Source organism: Falco naumanni, chromosome 2 (assembly GCF_017639655.2).
Source record: "Falco naumanni isolate bFalNau1 chromosome 2, bFalNau1.pat, whole genome shotgun sequence".
NCBI classification, from domain to species: Eukaryota; Metazoa; Chordata; class Aves; order Falconiformes; family Falconidae; genus Falco; species Falco naumanni.
Window position 1 is genome coordinate 13,158,007 of NC_054055.1, and position 15,375 is coordinate 13,173,381.

At 35.9% G+C, this 15,375-nt stretch overlaps 1 protein-coding gene across 6 annotated transcripts in view; it reads right to left on the reverse strand.

Annotated features, from left to right (window-relative positions):
* The window catches only part of NBEA (neurobeachin), a 506,742-nt gene that overhangs the window by 352,204 nt on the left and 139,163 nt on the right, over positions 1 to 15,375 (reverse strand). For all 6 annotated transcript variants that reach the window (XM_040584007.1, XM_040584004.1, XM_040584003.1 and 3 more), the window contains exons 11-13: positions 4,759 to 4,867; positions 2,295 to 2,447; positions 1,344 to 1,512 (exon numbers count right to left, since the gene is read on the reverse strand). In XM_040584007.1, the coding sequence (XP_040439941.1) occupies positions 1,344 to 1,512; positions 2,295 to 2,447; positions 4,759 to 4,867 (431 nt within the window). The remainder of the gene's footprint in view (positions 1 to 1,343; positions 1,513 to 2,294; positions 2,448 to 4,758; positions 4,868 to 15,375) is intronic.

Consider the following 15,375-nt stretch of genomic DNA (forward strand, 5'->3'; position numbering starts at 1 on the left):
ACTGATTTCTGCATTCCACTGTCTGTAATCAGCAGACGTCTAGCTCAGATAGAGACACCTTCATTGTAGGCACCAAAAAATAACTTCATTTTTGCAGAAGGAACCCAGAATCAGTATCAGTGAAAAATATATTTTATCACTGACAAAAATGTCAAGGTAATTAAGTAACCCCCACAGTTAATTTTCATCATCTGATATTAAAAAGTTCTCATTCAAATGAACAGAGAATAGTGTGCTTTTAGCAGGTATTTTAAAAGGAAGTGTTAATAATTTTATGAAGAATCTCATTCACCTAATATTATACTATGAGAGAAGTATAAATGAGGTCCCAGCTCCAACAGCAGCTTTCTGGGAGCCTGAACAAGTTACATCTTCAGTGCCTATTAGGATACCTAATCTAGGGTAAGAATTGGTCCTTCCTCTTTCATTTATAAAAAAAAAATAATTGAAGAAATGCCCTATACCTACAGCTTCCTTACAAATTAAGAATTATTCAATAACTTACACACTATATATGTCAAATTCTTAAATATTTGGTTATGTGACAGTACTAAAACATTTCCCAATTATTCAGTTTCTCAGCATGACAGTAATAGTTACAGCATAAGGATAATTAATATATTCTCCTGTATCAATCAATTTTTTAAGAGACTTTCAGCCAAATCCTCCCTGCTTTACACAAGTAGTCAGCTAAACATAATGATATTACAGTTGGAGTGTATAGGATTAGAACGATTTGATGCTCTGGTTAATACACATCTGTTACATGCAGCATTTAGCCAGTATGTATTACTGTATTTTGTTGTTGCTGTCATTCAATGCTTCCTAAGCTAAGCGCATGACTACAAGCAAAGTTAAAACAATCTCTAGTTTATAAGGGCACAGAAAAAATATTATTTAACTCAAAGTATAGCTTCAGAGAATCTCAGCAGCCAGAACCAGAAGTTTCCACTGTGTTTTCAAGGTCACTTAGCACTACCAGTCATTCAAATCCCACAAAGCTTTCTTTGGCATATGAAATATGCTTAATATTTCCTCTTTGTCATGGAAGAAAAATCAGTGATTTTAATATGTTCCCTAAAGTGTGCCCACATAAGTATATGCCATGTGAGTGAAGACCAGAGCTGGAATCTTCTGGGAATACATATAAACATAAGGAATTATCATCAGAGGCGTATGATACACCATAAGTACTTGCATAGTCCTTCTCTGTTGACCATGGGTACCGATTATCGCCATTTACTTACCTCCTTGTCTACCAGATCCAAGGAACTTTCACACATTTACATCATAAGTCTTCCTATACAAGAAATACTTGTTTTTTTCTAATGCATTGTACTTACCCAGACCTTTAGGAGTAATGCCGCTGCTATCGGCAGGATTAACCACCCAGTAGTAGTATTTCAGTGTGTGCATTAACTGCAGTACTGTTCCTACTCTGCGTATAGTGTTATAGATTGTAGCAGTTCCAATGAATTCAGCTGACAAATAGGTATACAAAGACAGCTGCACCTGAAGAATGAAATAGTTATCCACATAAATGTAAGTTCTGTATTACTAACCTTAAATTGTAGGGGTTTTAGGACTTACTTTGGATATGATATAAAAAACTTAAAAATATTTACAATTTACTTAGGGCAGGGACTGGACTGACACTTTGAATGACCTTCAAAGGTCCCTTCCAAATGAAATTCTCTGATTCTATGATTTGTCATGATGAATATACTGGTTTGTTTTCTATTCTGGCTTTTAATACTAAAATTATACATTTTCAGATTTTAGGACCATGCCAGTTTTCACTTTGGTCCATATTCCTCAATTGTGATTATTTAGGAAAACAACTTATTTATTATTACTAGAGAGGAACGATAACTTTTTATAGTTTTTATCAAACCAAAATACAAAATTTAAATTTAAATGAAAGCTTTATGTGAATGTGTAACAAAAGATATCTCACCTTTTGCTTACAAGTAAAAACACATACTTTTATGCTTAATCTTTAAGAACACAATGTAATACAGCCATTGAAAAAGCAACTGGGTTTCTAGAAACAGATTTTAAATAGAATTAGCCAGAACCTTAGGCAAGAATGTAACTGCTTTTAGGAACTTATAAAAGAATGCTGGAGAATATAGTTAAGCAGGGCATAGACTTCATTATATAAAAACAATCTTTGCTGTTACCATGTTTTAAAAGAAAAAAAAAAAGAAAAAACTAAGCACCATGGTATAAAAGAATACTAGTATTTCACTTCATTGTAGGAAAGCTGTAACATCATTCAAGTGTTCAATTACCTTTGCAGGGGTATGTATCCAGATAGCAGGATTAAAAAGGATGTGATCACATAATTGCTTCAGTAGGGGTGCTCCATGAGACAACCCATCCAAATATTTTGCAAATGACAAAAATTGTTCCAGAACTGCCCTGGTTATATGAACTCTAGATGACTGCAGAAAAATAAACAGAAAGAACAAAGCTAAAGAAAAACCTTCTTCCTTTGTATACTTACAGTAGAAATATGAAGTGATATTTTCACCAGGGTCATCTTTACTAAATACATGCAACCTTATATGTTTTTATGTCACTGAATATGAAAGTAAGAAAAAAAATAGCAGTAAATTATACTTTCTAATGGCTACATTTAAGAGGTTGAAAATATTAATCCATAACTGATTTTTTTTGTTTGTGTGGTTTTGTTTTTATTTTAATCTAAGTAGGATTCTACATTTTACAGCACAGTGCCTTGAGAACTTCATCTGAAGTCCTTAACTGTTCTTCAGTTGTCTTACTGAAATGAGGTATCTTTGTATATAATCACACATTACTGGCAGACTTGCTTTTCTTTCTAAGTAGGGATTTGAAGGAGTCAGGTTCAAGGTTTCCTCAAATTTCAAGAGTCCTCCAGTTTCATAGTATATGCTATCAAATCAGGGTTAAGACCTGCTCCTATGCAGTAACATGGCATGCAGACTGACAATCTCCTTTATATACAAAGTTAACAAAAAGAAGTAATAGGAGAAACTACTAAACATCCTTCCCCTTGCCTTCTCTACAAAATGTTCCAATTACTTTTAATGCTGTAAGTACAGTCTAGGAATATGCAGACTTTTTTTTTAGAAGCGAAGTCTGTTTGTCAATAATACAAGTTCAGCTTGGATGCTGAGTTTCCTTTAGCTTGTACATCACAATTCACAATTAGTCTGCAACTAATAAGAAAAAAATGTTATTCTGAAGTCAGGGGAAAAAAGAGCTTTCTGTCCTTTCTGAAGCATTTGATCACATGCAAATGAAAACCAGATAATTTATAAATAATAAAATTGAGCCTGGCTAGCAAACAAAGGATTTTTTCCTGCCACGTGTGGAAACTGAATATAAGAATCTATTGAAAAAATAAAATACATCCTTCTGAAAAACTGCAGCTAAGGAGAATATAGCATAAAAAAAACCCAGAAAAAAGCATATCCTGTAAGAATTATGCTGTGACACAAATAATCAAAAACCTTTAAATAGTCACATAACCTGAGCTTAATGATTGTAGCAGGTGTTAATCAGAATAATACACAAACTTCTTTTTTTTTTTTAAATTTCACTTACAGCATTCTAAATTGATGTATTCGATGTGTGTAAACCACAGTGCTCTAGTCAAGAGAAAGGGACTCCATGAGGGTTCTGTAGCCTGCCTGTGTATAACTTACAGAACTGGAGCTAACAGCTTCATAAATTCATTCTGGTTATACCACAAGGAAACCTACCACTGGAAAAAAACCCCACCTTAGACCAGTTCTTCGATGTACTAAATCACACTTGCTTAGTATGGAAAACAGAAGCATAGAAAATAATCTGCTTTTAATTATTACTTCAGCGAAAGCAAAGCCTTTCTTCTACACTAATGTATTTCCATAGATGAAGATACCACAGGGCGCAGAAGAAAAAAAATTATTTATCATTCTGCTTCAAAATTCAGTATATTTTTAAAGGTGAGATTTTCATTATTTAATTTCACCATCAGAAAACACAAAACTCTGGTCATAACTTCTTCTCAAATGACTGTTATATTGACCACATGTTAATGAAAAATACAGTAGCAAACATTCAAGAATGTCAGAGCCATGAGATTCAATCATAGGAGTTATTACTATCTTAGGATATTAGTAATATATAGGAATACTTCTATCTTAGTACAGCTGCCAGTAGTTTGTTTTCTGGTTATTAAATGGTTTCATGTGGGCTTTGGGCCAGGAAGCAAGTAATGTTCCTCAGACAAACATTTGAACTGAACCTGTTCTGTGACAACTGTCATCAGGTCTGAAAACGAGCAAGTAAAGGAAACGCCTCTTGCAACTGCTTCTTTCAGAAATGAAGTTAGTTTACAGTTTTTCTTCTTCAAAACAGAGCAATTATTTCAGCAATTTAAGAACTTAACCACAGAGGATTAGCTTAATTTTTATTAGTATACACAAAAGAAATTTAAACCTAAATTATGACATCTGTGATATGCTTGTACAAACTGTGAACAAGAGAACTTTCCTAAATGAGAGTTTAGGGGACAGAGTGTGAAGAAACACAAATAAAAATACATTAAAGTGATTCACAAACAGATCTGAAGTAAAAGCACAAATTAGACAAGCAGGATCAACGCCAGAAAACTCATTCTTTGAACACTGGCATATACAAGGATAAGGAAGATGAAAAGTGATTGAAAATACCACAAAGATAGTAGAAATACTAAGAACAAAGAGGATAAACCCCCAAACATACCTTTTCAAGGAGGTAGCCAATGACTAGAAAGCCTTTTCCACCCAGCATTTGTTCTTGCATGGCTACTGAACTCTTCAGAAGCTCAACCAAGAAAGCCAATAGGGTAGCACTGCACATAAAGAACAAGCATATTTTCAGATTACAAATGTAGAAAAATCAGTCTGTTACAGTTACATTCCCAATATTCACCAGCTATTAAGTGAACAGAAACAGGCTTGAAATGGTGAAAAATTCCTTAAAAGAATACAAATCTTACTTTTTCTGTTGACAAATTTCTCCAATGATTGTTCACATATTAGAACTGAAGAAGTGGGAGTTCATATTCAAACAGAAGAGCAAAATCACTGTGTCAGCTCTCCTGATTTGACCAGGACTATCCCAGGTTTTAAATATCCAGTCCTGCAGCTTGCAGTTTTAGTTAAAGGTTGTGCGTTGGAGGAGGCAGAAGATGACGAGTGGTATCCAGTTGACAGTGCTAGAATGATGCAGGCAGGGGCCATGTCAACCATTTTACCATCCAGACAAACTATGCTAAACAGCAAAATTTGCAGCCACTAGGTATGTCATCATTCCACACTGAGTCCCTCGAATCACTACTACCACAGAAATGGCATAAAATGGCTAAACATGCACGTGGGCACCAATGCCCACCACAAAACACAGTGGAACAAGAGCAGGGGTGGAGAGCTTCCTTCATACTTCCTCCAGACCAAACATGAGAATCACATCTAGGCCTGACCAAATAAAAGTGGAGAATCACTTTGACCCAGTTAGGAAAGTATAGCGAGACCCCAGAGGCCACAAAGAAATCACTCAGCAGCCTATATCAGCAATTTCTGTAAGGTGTTCAGAAAGCACAGGGAGGCAAAAAAAGTGCTCAGAATAGGTGACAGCTCAGAAATAGAAGAGCTATGAAAGACTTCAGGGGACAGACTGTGCAAGAAAGTGAAACTATGTCATGAAAACTAACAGCGGAAACATACGACAGATCAGTGTACTACAGGAAAAAATCACAATTGACTCAGGTGGATGAGAGGGAAACAAAAATACACTCATCTATTGCTGAAAAACCCACAGGAAAAGGAGAAAGAAAGAACCAAAACCATTTCTGACACAAGGTAAATATCTGAAATAATTTTTCAATTATCTCAAAAAGGTAGATGATGGAATGCATTGTACATTGTACTGCATGTACAATGCATATATAAAGTCATTATTCCTTTTCTAAAAATAAAATAGTTATAACAGTTCCTAGCTGTACAGACAACTATCTGCAACCATTAAAGTTCTCACACAGGTGGTAGGCACAGGCAAGGGTGAAAACTGTGGCCTTTGCAACTATGAAAAAGTGAATTAAAGGAAATGTCCAACCTGCATTTTATAAATATCAACTTTACTTACAGTATCTAGTCACATAAAGGTTCACTTGCTCTCCAAATACAATCTTCTACTTTGAAATAAATGTTGAGACTGGCTAATCCGTGCCAGCACCAAAAAATAATCCATGTGCTGAGAAACACAAGATTTATTCTATTTGGTGAGCAAGGCTGCCATGCGAAAAGTACGCAGTGTAGGCAAAGTACATGCTGTGAACATGAAATAGTGCCTTGTCTCACTTCATTGTTGAATGGTCATAATAATCAGTCTAAAATCACATACAGAATGCTCCACAGAATGTCAGCAGTAAAAGAACACAGATAACATCCATTTACAGTACTCCAAAGCTTTTAGCAAAACAGCCTGTCAAGCTGTCACATCAATTACAAACCAGGTTATATGCATCAATTTTTTTTTTTACCCCTACTTAAAGTTTCTACAGTATTTGTCATCTAAAATAAAATACTCATCATTTTTACTACATGGCAATCCATAAGAAGTTAATGTAATGGGTTAAGACTCAAGAATTTTTTTTTTTTATTGTAAAGGTCAAAGAAAATTCCATATAGATGGTGCTTACTATCACCCTTTATGAGTAACCTTATGACTTAGGAGGACAACCATAAAGTTTAGAAAGAGCATACATCTCTGCAGGATTAGGATCTAGATTACAATAATAAATACTATTAATATTTTATTGAAAAGTAAAAAAAAAGATTCTTAAAGTGGATTTAAAATATTGTTGTACCATGAACACAGCACCAGACTTAAGTTTAGAAGGTTCTACTTCCATGTCTATAATTGATTTATCAAAAGTCCTTTTCTTTGTATTGCAGTTTATTTCTCCATCCTTTGAACTTAGATGTAAGCTGATGGGCTGGAGTTACTCTTTCCTCATGTTGATACAATCTCTCTGAATTTGCTAGAAATTCTTATAGGACTCCAAATACAAGTTATAAGACACACTGACACCCTAACAATAAAGACTTCTCTCTTTCCTTCTTTCCAAGTACACATAAAACACACCAGTCAACTCCAAAATAATCAGTGGCCAGTTAATATTTAACCATGCCACAGACACAAATACATACAAGCTGGTTCTATGCAAGAAACACTGAATCAACAAAGTTTATTAATTCAGATACAGGTAGACCCCAATTACCACTTTTTAGCTATTAACCATCTTGATGCGGGGTGTGGCTGAACTAATTAATTCTGCCTGCCCGCGTTAGCACTGCACAGAGCTACCTTAGTTGTCACTGCAAAGTGATGCCTATGTTTCTAGTTCCAGGAAAGCACATTAATTCAGCCAATACCTTTGTGGATGAGCTATGCCTCTTCCTAAGTCCAAAATAGCTTTTCACATCTACTGAACCAGACATGTAGACACCACAAGCCAGATCTGCGGAGTCAGGTCAGATCTGCAAGTAGTAACTCTAGCTTCTAATCCTTCTGTACTGTTTATGATTGCCACCATAAATAATGGAGTTGAGTGTAGTATATAATAATTCAAATCTTGGGATAACACACGTGAATGCATCATTACACTTTACACCTTCATGCACATAAAAAATTCCAAGTACCAGGAAAAGCAGCAGTTAAGGAGAACCACCTGGCATTCACATAGAGGCACAATGGAGTTTGAAGCGAACACTGTAAAGGACCACAGTATTCAGATACAATTTAGCACCATAATTAAATGTAACTAGCACTTTGTCCACACCATTATGCAGGAAATGAATTAATGAAAACATCTGTAATATTTTAACTGATAGAATAACTGTAAAATCAAAATGGAAGTATTTTTAAATTCTCACTGCACATACAGTACTGAAGCTGTTACTATCTGAAGATGACAGAGACAGGCAGAAAACAGGTTATGTGCTTAGTCTGATTTTTTTCCAGAAATCCTGCTTGCACTTGTTTCAGGTGAAACTTCTTTTTTTTTGAGGAGGAAGGAGGGGATGAAAATCCATTAAATAACAGCCGTTGCACAAAACACTGTTTTCGCGTGTTATGTTCTCTGCCTTATATACTTTATGCTAGAAAGCATTCAGTCTGCCTGAGTAGACCCAACATTTAATAACTCTCAGCTAAGCTTTCCCAACCTTATTCCCAGCCTTTCCCCACATGTTCAGGCTGACCTTAAGCAAACATTTAAGATGTGTGTGTGTATATATATATCTGTAAAAATCCATACTGACATAATGAACCTATTATCCTCAATACTGCATTCAAAGAATGTAGTTTATTGGAGAACGGACTGCCTAATTTAGAGAATTGTATCCAGAACTTTTAACATATTTCTAAGGATAGTAATTTTATGTAGTCATCTTGGCAGCTAAAAATAAATTAAACTTGAACATTTTAAGTATATATATATATATATATATATATTTTTTATCAGCAGAACCATGTTGCCAAAATTGTGCTTTTAAAAAGGTTACTGTTGACACAGGGGAAATGATATTGATTAGAAGACTATCTTCTAAGACGAACAATTTTTCAAACAGAATTTAACAAACTTACCAGTAACTAAAATGCATCGGATTGCTGCAGGGCTCACATTAAACTTGCAAAATTCTGTGTACTGCCATACAAAATTTCTCTCCATTCTTGCCTATTTTCAACTCCCCTAGATACAAAGGCAAATATAAAGGATACTTCAGCCCATTCCTACATCTCCTCTACACCACACTCTGCCTAGAACAGATCAGTTTGTCTGCAGTGCAGCAAAGAAACAGATACAGAATGAAAGTATATATGTCAACGAACACTAAATCATAGAGAATTATGATTTCTACTAAAAATATAATAAATTTCAGGGGAAAAAAAATTCCCGCAGTTTTCCACTACTAAGAAGCAGGAAAAAAAAGTTTGCAGACCAAGACATGAAGATGCTGTATTTCCAATGGTTATGATACTGCTTATTCTATAATTGGTGTATTGTAGAGATGATAAGTCTCTGGAATACTGTTACGTAAAAACCTGAAGATTAGCTACATTTTTACAGCACTGCCTGATTTTCCTCTCAAATACACATGTGCCTTGTGAAGACTTTGAAAACTTAGTTGTTGTTTGGTTTTTTTTTACAAATAAAACAGGAGCACAGAATTGGTGTTCACAGCATACACTGTCTGACTGGAAGATGTTCTTCAGGATATTTTTATATCTACACATATTCATTATATTTGTGAAGTCCCTACCTCTAAAATTCAGACAGTTATTCTTACAATATGCACTGTGAAGTGACAAATACCACCTAGCTTTCATTCATCTAAATATATAGGTATAATATAAGTAACTCTTATGTTTCAATAGTTCATCATTATGTTTCAACATCATAATATTTTTGCATCACAATCTTCAGACAACAGTCATGCAATGTTACTCCTTAAATAAAAAATATACTACAGATATTCACAAAAACAACAGCTTCTGTAGATATCAATCTTCAAAATTTCAAAGTATGACACTTCCTTCTTCATTAATAATTACACACATAAATAAATAGTTCATTTTCACTCTTATTTATATCTACAGTCATTTTAAATAACCTTTTCATATTACACGTAAAAGAAGCTGACAGTGGAAATCCCAAGGATAAGAAGTCCTTATGCTATGACAATTACTGAACAAGAGAAAGAGCCGCCATTGTCACATTCTAAATTGACTGGTTCCTCCCACTAAGAAACAATTATCACTGTTTTGTGGAGCTAAAATACAGGACAATTTAGATAAAACATTATTGCAAAATTGTTTTTTATGACTTCACTTACAAATGAAGCACTCTATTAGGAACATCAGTCATGTATTCAAATAAAATCAGATATCAAAGGCTTTGGAGAAATAAATAAGTCAGGAATTTGCACCATTAGGATAAAAATAAAATCTGTCTTGGGTGATTTTTGGTGTTGTTTTATTTATTTTATTTTTAAATCACTACATAGATCAATTTCTGTAGTCTACTCTTTCCCGTGATAATTTTCTCTAAAAAGACTACCTTAATTACTTTAAGTTTCATCTTGGACTGTGTATTAAAAGTTATCTTAATTATGCTTTACAAAAAAGCCCCTTTAATTAAAGTAGGCATGTAGCTATAAAGATTTAACTATGTTCCTTAATAACTGATGATTTAACCTTAAGAGGGTATGTTAAAAAAGAATGACACAGTATTTGTTCTGTTTGATTAGGTTTGGAAGGAACCTTTAGAAACTAATTCTATTTGTATTTCCAGCTTCTCCCAAAATAAGACAAAAGGAACATATGATTAACTCCACCACAGGCGGTTAATATGATAACTTTTGAAAACTAATCTTAGCATAAACAGATAAAGTGGTATTAAGGAAAATCATACACTAACAACTAATGCTTTGTTTTTAAACAAAAAAAAATTATAAGGTATTTGCTCTTAACTTTAATTCAAAACACAATAATGGCTGTATTGAAATACATTATTATTATTATTATTATTATTATTACTCTTAATCTGTTGGCTGCCCATTACATCTCATTGTTAGCGAACAGTTTTAAATGAGTATGGCTGATTCATGAAGTAATTTGTTACTTCATCAGAGTATTTACTAAATGTTTCACAGCATGGACTTAGAAATCCTCAGCAAGAAGCATTAGCAATGTATTAACAATGTATTTTGATACACAAGAGATGCAAGATGATCTCCACTTCCTTACTTCATTCCTTCAGGAAGAAAATCAAAGTGCAAAGGATAAGCATGGATTTCAGAAATAATTTTGACTGCACATATAATACTGGCTGGGAATACAAAAAGGGATTTTCATGAAGGCATATTGGCTGTAAATACCTGGGCCAGCTGTGGCAAACAAGAAAATTCTTGAAAGACAGTAGTAGATGACAGGTTACATAGGTGGAATACTACTTGGCATTAACCTTATTTGCTACCATGATCTTGAAGATAAATTCAATGACATTAATGACATTATTAAGAATTACTGGAAACTCATGGATTTTTCATATTAAACTAATTAAAAAATCAAGACATCAAACTGTATTTCCTAACAAGCAGTGTTATTTTGTATCTCTGGAAACTGATAGAAAAACAGTATTTCCTATCAAACTATTCATCTCTCAAAAAGTAGATGCAGCAACACCACTATCTACAGACAGGAACCAAAAAGTCATCATCTGAATATAAAGAATACTGGAAAAAATAAGTACAAATATTAATTGATGAGAGCAAAACACAAAACATCTACAGGAAAAGATGAGAACAGGAGTTGAAATATTATCATTGCCTGCCTCACCAATTCTTCTATTTCACTGACTTACAATAGGTGGGCAATATACTCTGTAACAGGGGCTACCTATAGAAAAAAAGTGAACATAATGTCAGTAATAAAACTGACTGAAAAGATGCCTATTTTACCTTGCTATAAATTTTAGGTGGGTGTATGTATCACCTCCAAGAAAGTTAAGGTGGGCCTAGGCACTACATGTATTTAGTATGATAAACGGTAAAAGTATTTTTAATTTTTATTGCATAGTGCACGTGAACTAGAAAATCCAGTTAGCAACTTCTAGAATAAGTATATAAAAGAATTATTGGAATTACTTCATCTATTTAAGCTCCTTCTACTTTCAAATGTTTTCCCAGTATGGTACAATCCAAAACAACAATCTCATCTGAACCAACACTTCTTATTTGTTCTGTGATGGAACCGAGCCAGTGCCAAAGTCTGTGCACCCAACATGTGTGAGAATTGGTCTGTGTGTCAGTGCTCAGCACACCCAAGTGAGCTCAAAACCACACATGAGAGACCACAAGGGAACAAAGCAAGTCCTTCCTATCATGTCACCCATATAGTATAATCAAAGGTAACAACAGCATCATAACAGAAAAAAGCGTTGTGCTGGGTTTGCGTGGCAGGTTTTGGTAGGGGGTGGGCTACAGGGGTGGCTTCCGTGAGAAGCTGCCAGAAGCTTCCTCCACGGCCCATGGAGCCAGTGCCAGCCGGCTCCCAGAGGGACACGCCGCTGGCCAAGGCCGAGCCCACCAGTGATGATGGCAGTGCCTCTGGGGTAACATGTTGAAGAAGTAGGGGGGGGGGGGGGGGGAGGAAACCTGGGCAACAGCAATTGCGGCTGGAGAGAAGAATGAGAATATGTGAGCGCAATATCCCCGCAGCCTCCTCGGCAGCGCAGGAGGGGCAGGGGGCTCTAGGCCCGGAGCAGAGGTTCCCCCCAGCCCGCGGTGAAGCCCACGCTGAGGCAGGCTGTCCCCCTCAGCCCGGGGAGGCCCACGGAGGAGCAGATCCCCACCGGCAGCCCCTGGAGGCCCCACGCCGGAGCAGGTGGGTGCCCGAGGGAGGCTGTGACCCGTGGGCAGCCCACGCCGGAGCAGCTCCTGGCAGGGCCTGTGGCCCCGCGGGGAGAGGAGCCCGGGCTGGGGCAGGTTTGCTGGCGGGGCTGGGGACCCTGGGAGGACCCAGGCTGGAGCTGGCTGTGCCTGAAGGACGGCACCTGTGGGGGGACCCAGCTGGGGCAGGGTGTGAGAACTGCAGCCCGTGGGAAGGACCCACGTAGAGGTTCATAGAGGACTGTCTCCTGTGGGAAGGACCCCACGCTGGGGCAGGGGCAGAGTTGAGGAGCCTCCCCTGAGGAGGAAGGAGCAGCAGAGGCAGCGTGTGATGAACTGACCACAACCCCATTCCCCATCCCCTGCACCACTGGAGGGAAGGAGGTAAAATCAGGAGTCAAGTTAAGCCTAGGAAGGAGGGAGAGGTGGGAGGAAGGTGTTTTTAAGATTTGGTTTTTATTGTCTCATCATTCTACTCTGACTTAATTGGTAATTAATTAAACAATTTCCCCAAGTTGAGTCTGTTTTGTCCATGACAGTAACTGGTGAATGATGTCTCCCTGTCCTTATCTTGACCCGTGAGCCTTTCAATGCATTTTCTCTCCCCTGTCCAGTTGAGGAGGGGAGTAATTGAGTGGCTTTTGGTAGGCACCTGGTGTCCAGCCATGGTCAACCCACCACAAGCACTCTACATTTATTTTTATTATAGAAACACCTTATTAATCTAAACTGCTACATTTTCTATTCTAACCAGAGTACTGAAAAGGAGGATGAAAAATAGCAACCTTGGTATTCAGGTTGAGGGACCACTCTCCTGAATAGCAGGTGCATCACTTAATCCAAGAAAACATAATTAAGACATAAATGCAGTTTCCATTCTTTCAATTCCTGTGTATGAGAGCACAAGAATTTATATAGCGCTTCAAAAGCAGAATTGTAGGGCATTTCAATACGTGGTCTCATGGAAAATGTAGATAAGGCACACAGGGATATATGTATTACAGGAATAAAGCACATTTACAAAGAATGCCATTAAATCATAATGTTGCTATATTCACATTGCCCTGCTTTATAATTAAATTTTTAAATTAATCTATTAATTTAGAATAGATTGAAATTGTGAGTGGATTAAAACAATTAAAAAATGTGTTTCCTCATAGTCCTGTTAACAAACTCCTAATGTTAAAAAACCTAATTAAACAGATAACTGAGAACCTCAAACTTCTTAAACAGATTTTGTTGTGTGCAAGACAGAAGGTGGTGAGAAGGTTCAGAAGAGTACTCTGGAAACCTAGGGCATTTACCCTGCAGTATCAAGCTGTTTGTATTTCCCACCTCCCAGGAACGCATTAAGATAAATTGCAGTACAGCTATTCAAGGGACAATTTCTGAGTCCTCCAAGCTGGTTACCAGAAAGAAATTAATTCTACAGCCATAGTAAGCCTTTACAAACGTAAACGGTCTACTATCATCAAACATCATCTGGACCTTTGGGTTTTTTTTTTTTTGCAAAGTGGCATAAAGATTATCTGCTTATAAAAATACATAGATTGTAATGACTAAATGCCAGCTATTTTTCAGAAATAAGTGGTGCATCTCTCTGCTGCTGTTGTAGATATATATTCATAGGTAGAAAGGTCATAAAGTATCAGGTACAGTTCAACAATCACATTTTGGAGAGGACCAAATAAAGAGAGAAGTCTAAAAAACAAAGGGAGAGAAGGAAAGAACACAGTAAGCACACTTCTTCCCTTATTCCATGCAAAAAATTAATCTTAAATGTAGCCCTGTTTTTGATGTTTGGCCCCTTTCCCCATTATCTTCTTTCCTTGACCCCAGAGATCTTATATTCCTTTGCTTGCCTACTTCCTTGTTCACTTAAACTTTTTTTTAATATATACAACCTAATTAAATCAATATAACAACATAATGCACATACACTTAAACCTATGGTAATTCAACATTTAAATTCCATCTTGTCAAGCAGCCATTTGCTTACAAGTCTTTCAAATATGTTATTGAGTTAGGATCATATCTTGTTGTATTATGTATTTGTACAAGCATATAGCATAATGAATTACAGATCTCTTCTTAGAATATAATCTAATTACAGAAGAAACGTATTGATTCATTCAAGAACAATTTTTTTTTCCTACTTACGGTTCAACTAAATCCAGAATTGTTCTATACATTTAAAATTGAACTTTACAAATGTTCTCACTCACTGGAAAGATCACACACTTGCAAAGAATTAAGTCTTTATCTGAACTTATTCGACTTACATTAGCTCTCCATTTTTAAACAGACCTAGTTACTGCTTTAACTTTTATTACAGACTCAGCATATTAATTAATGTAGCATATATTTTATTCTTATATACGGGCACAAACACACATAATCTTCCATAAATTGGAATAAAGCATTTTTTCCTACTGCTGTGCCAGTAAATAAAAACATACAGGGAATTTGTTTTCCAAATTTATTTCAAACCAAGCTTTGTTTTTTTCTAATTCCCTTACTTAACAATACTTCAATGCAATGTGCATACTGGAAAACAGACTACAAAAAAGTAAATAACCCACATGAGCCAAAACACAACCAGCTTTTCTGTCTTTGACATCAAATGAAATAGTTTACACCACTATACTCTTGGATATAGAATTTGTTATTTTTAAGACTGTGGTATTACTTCTAACATTGTACTCAAACATTCTCATGAAATACATTAACTTCTCACACTACAGAAACAAATAAAGACCAGAAACTATCTTAGCTATGTAGATTTAACAAAGGGGAAAACAGATAACTGACAAAATGTCACCAAATTGATTAATTTCTTAAATTAGATTGGGACAAGTGATCTTTCATGAAAAATTATACCAATGTATCACTTTCAGTTTAATTT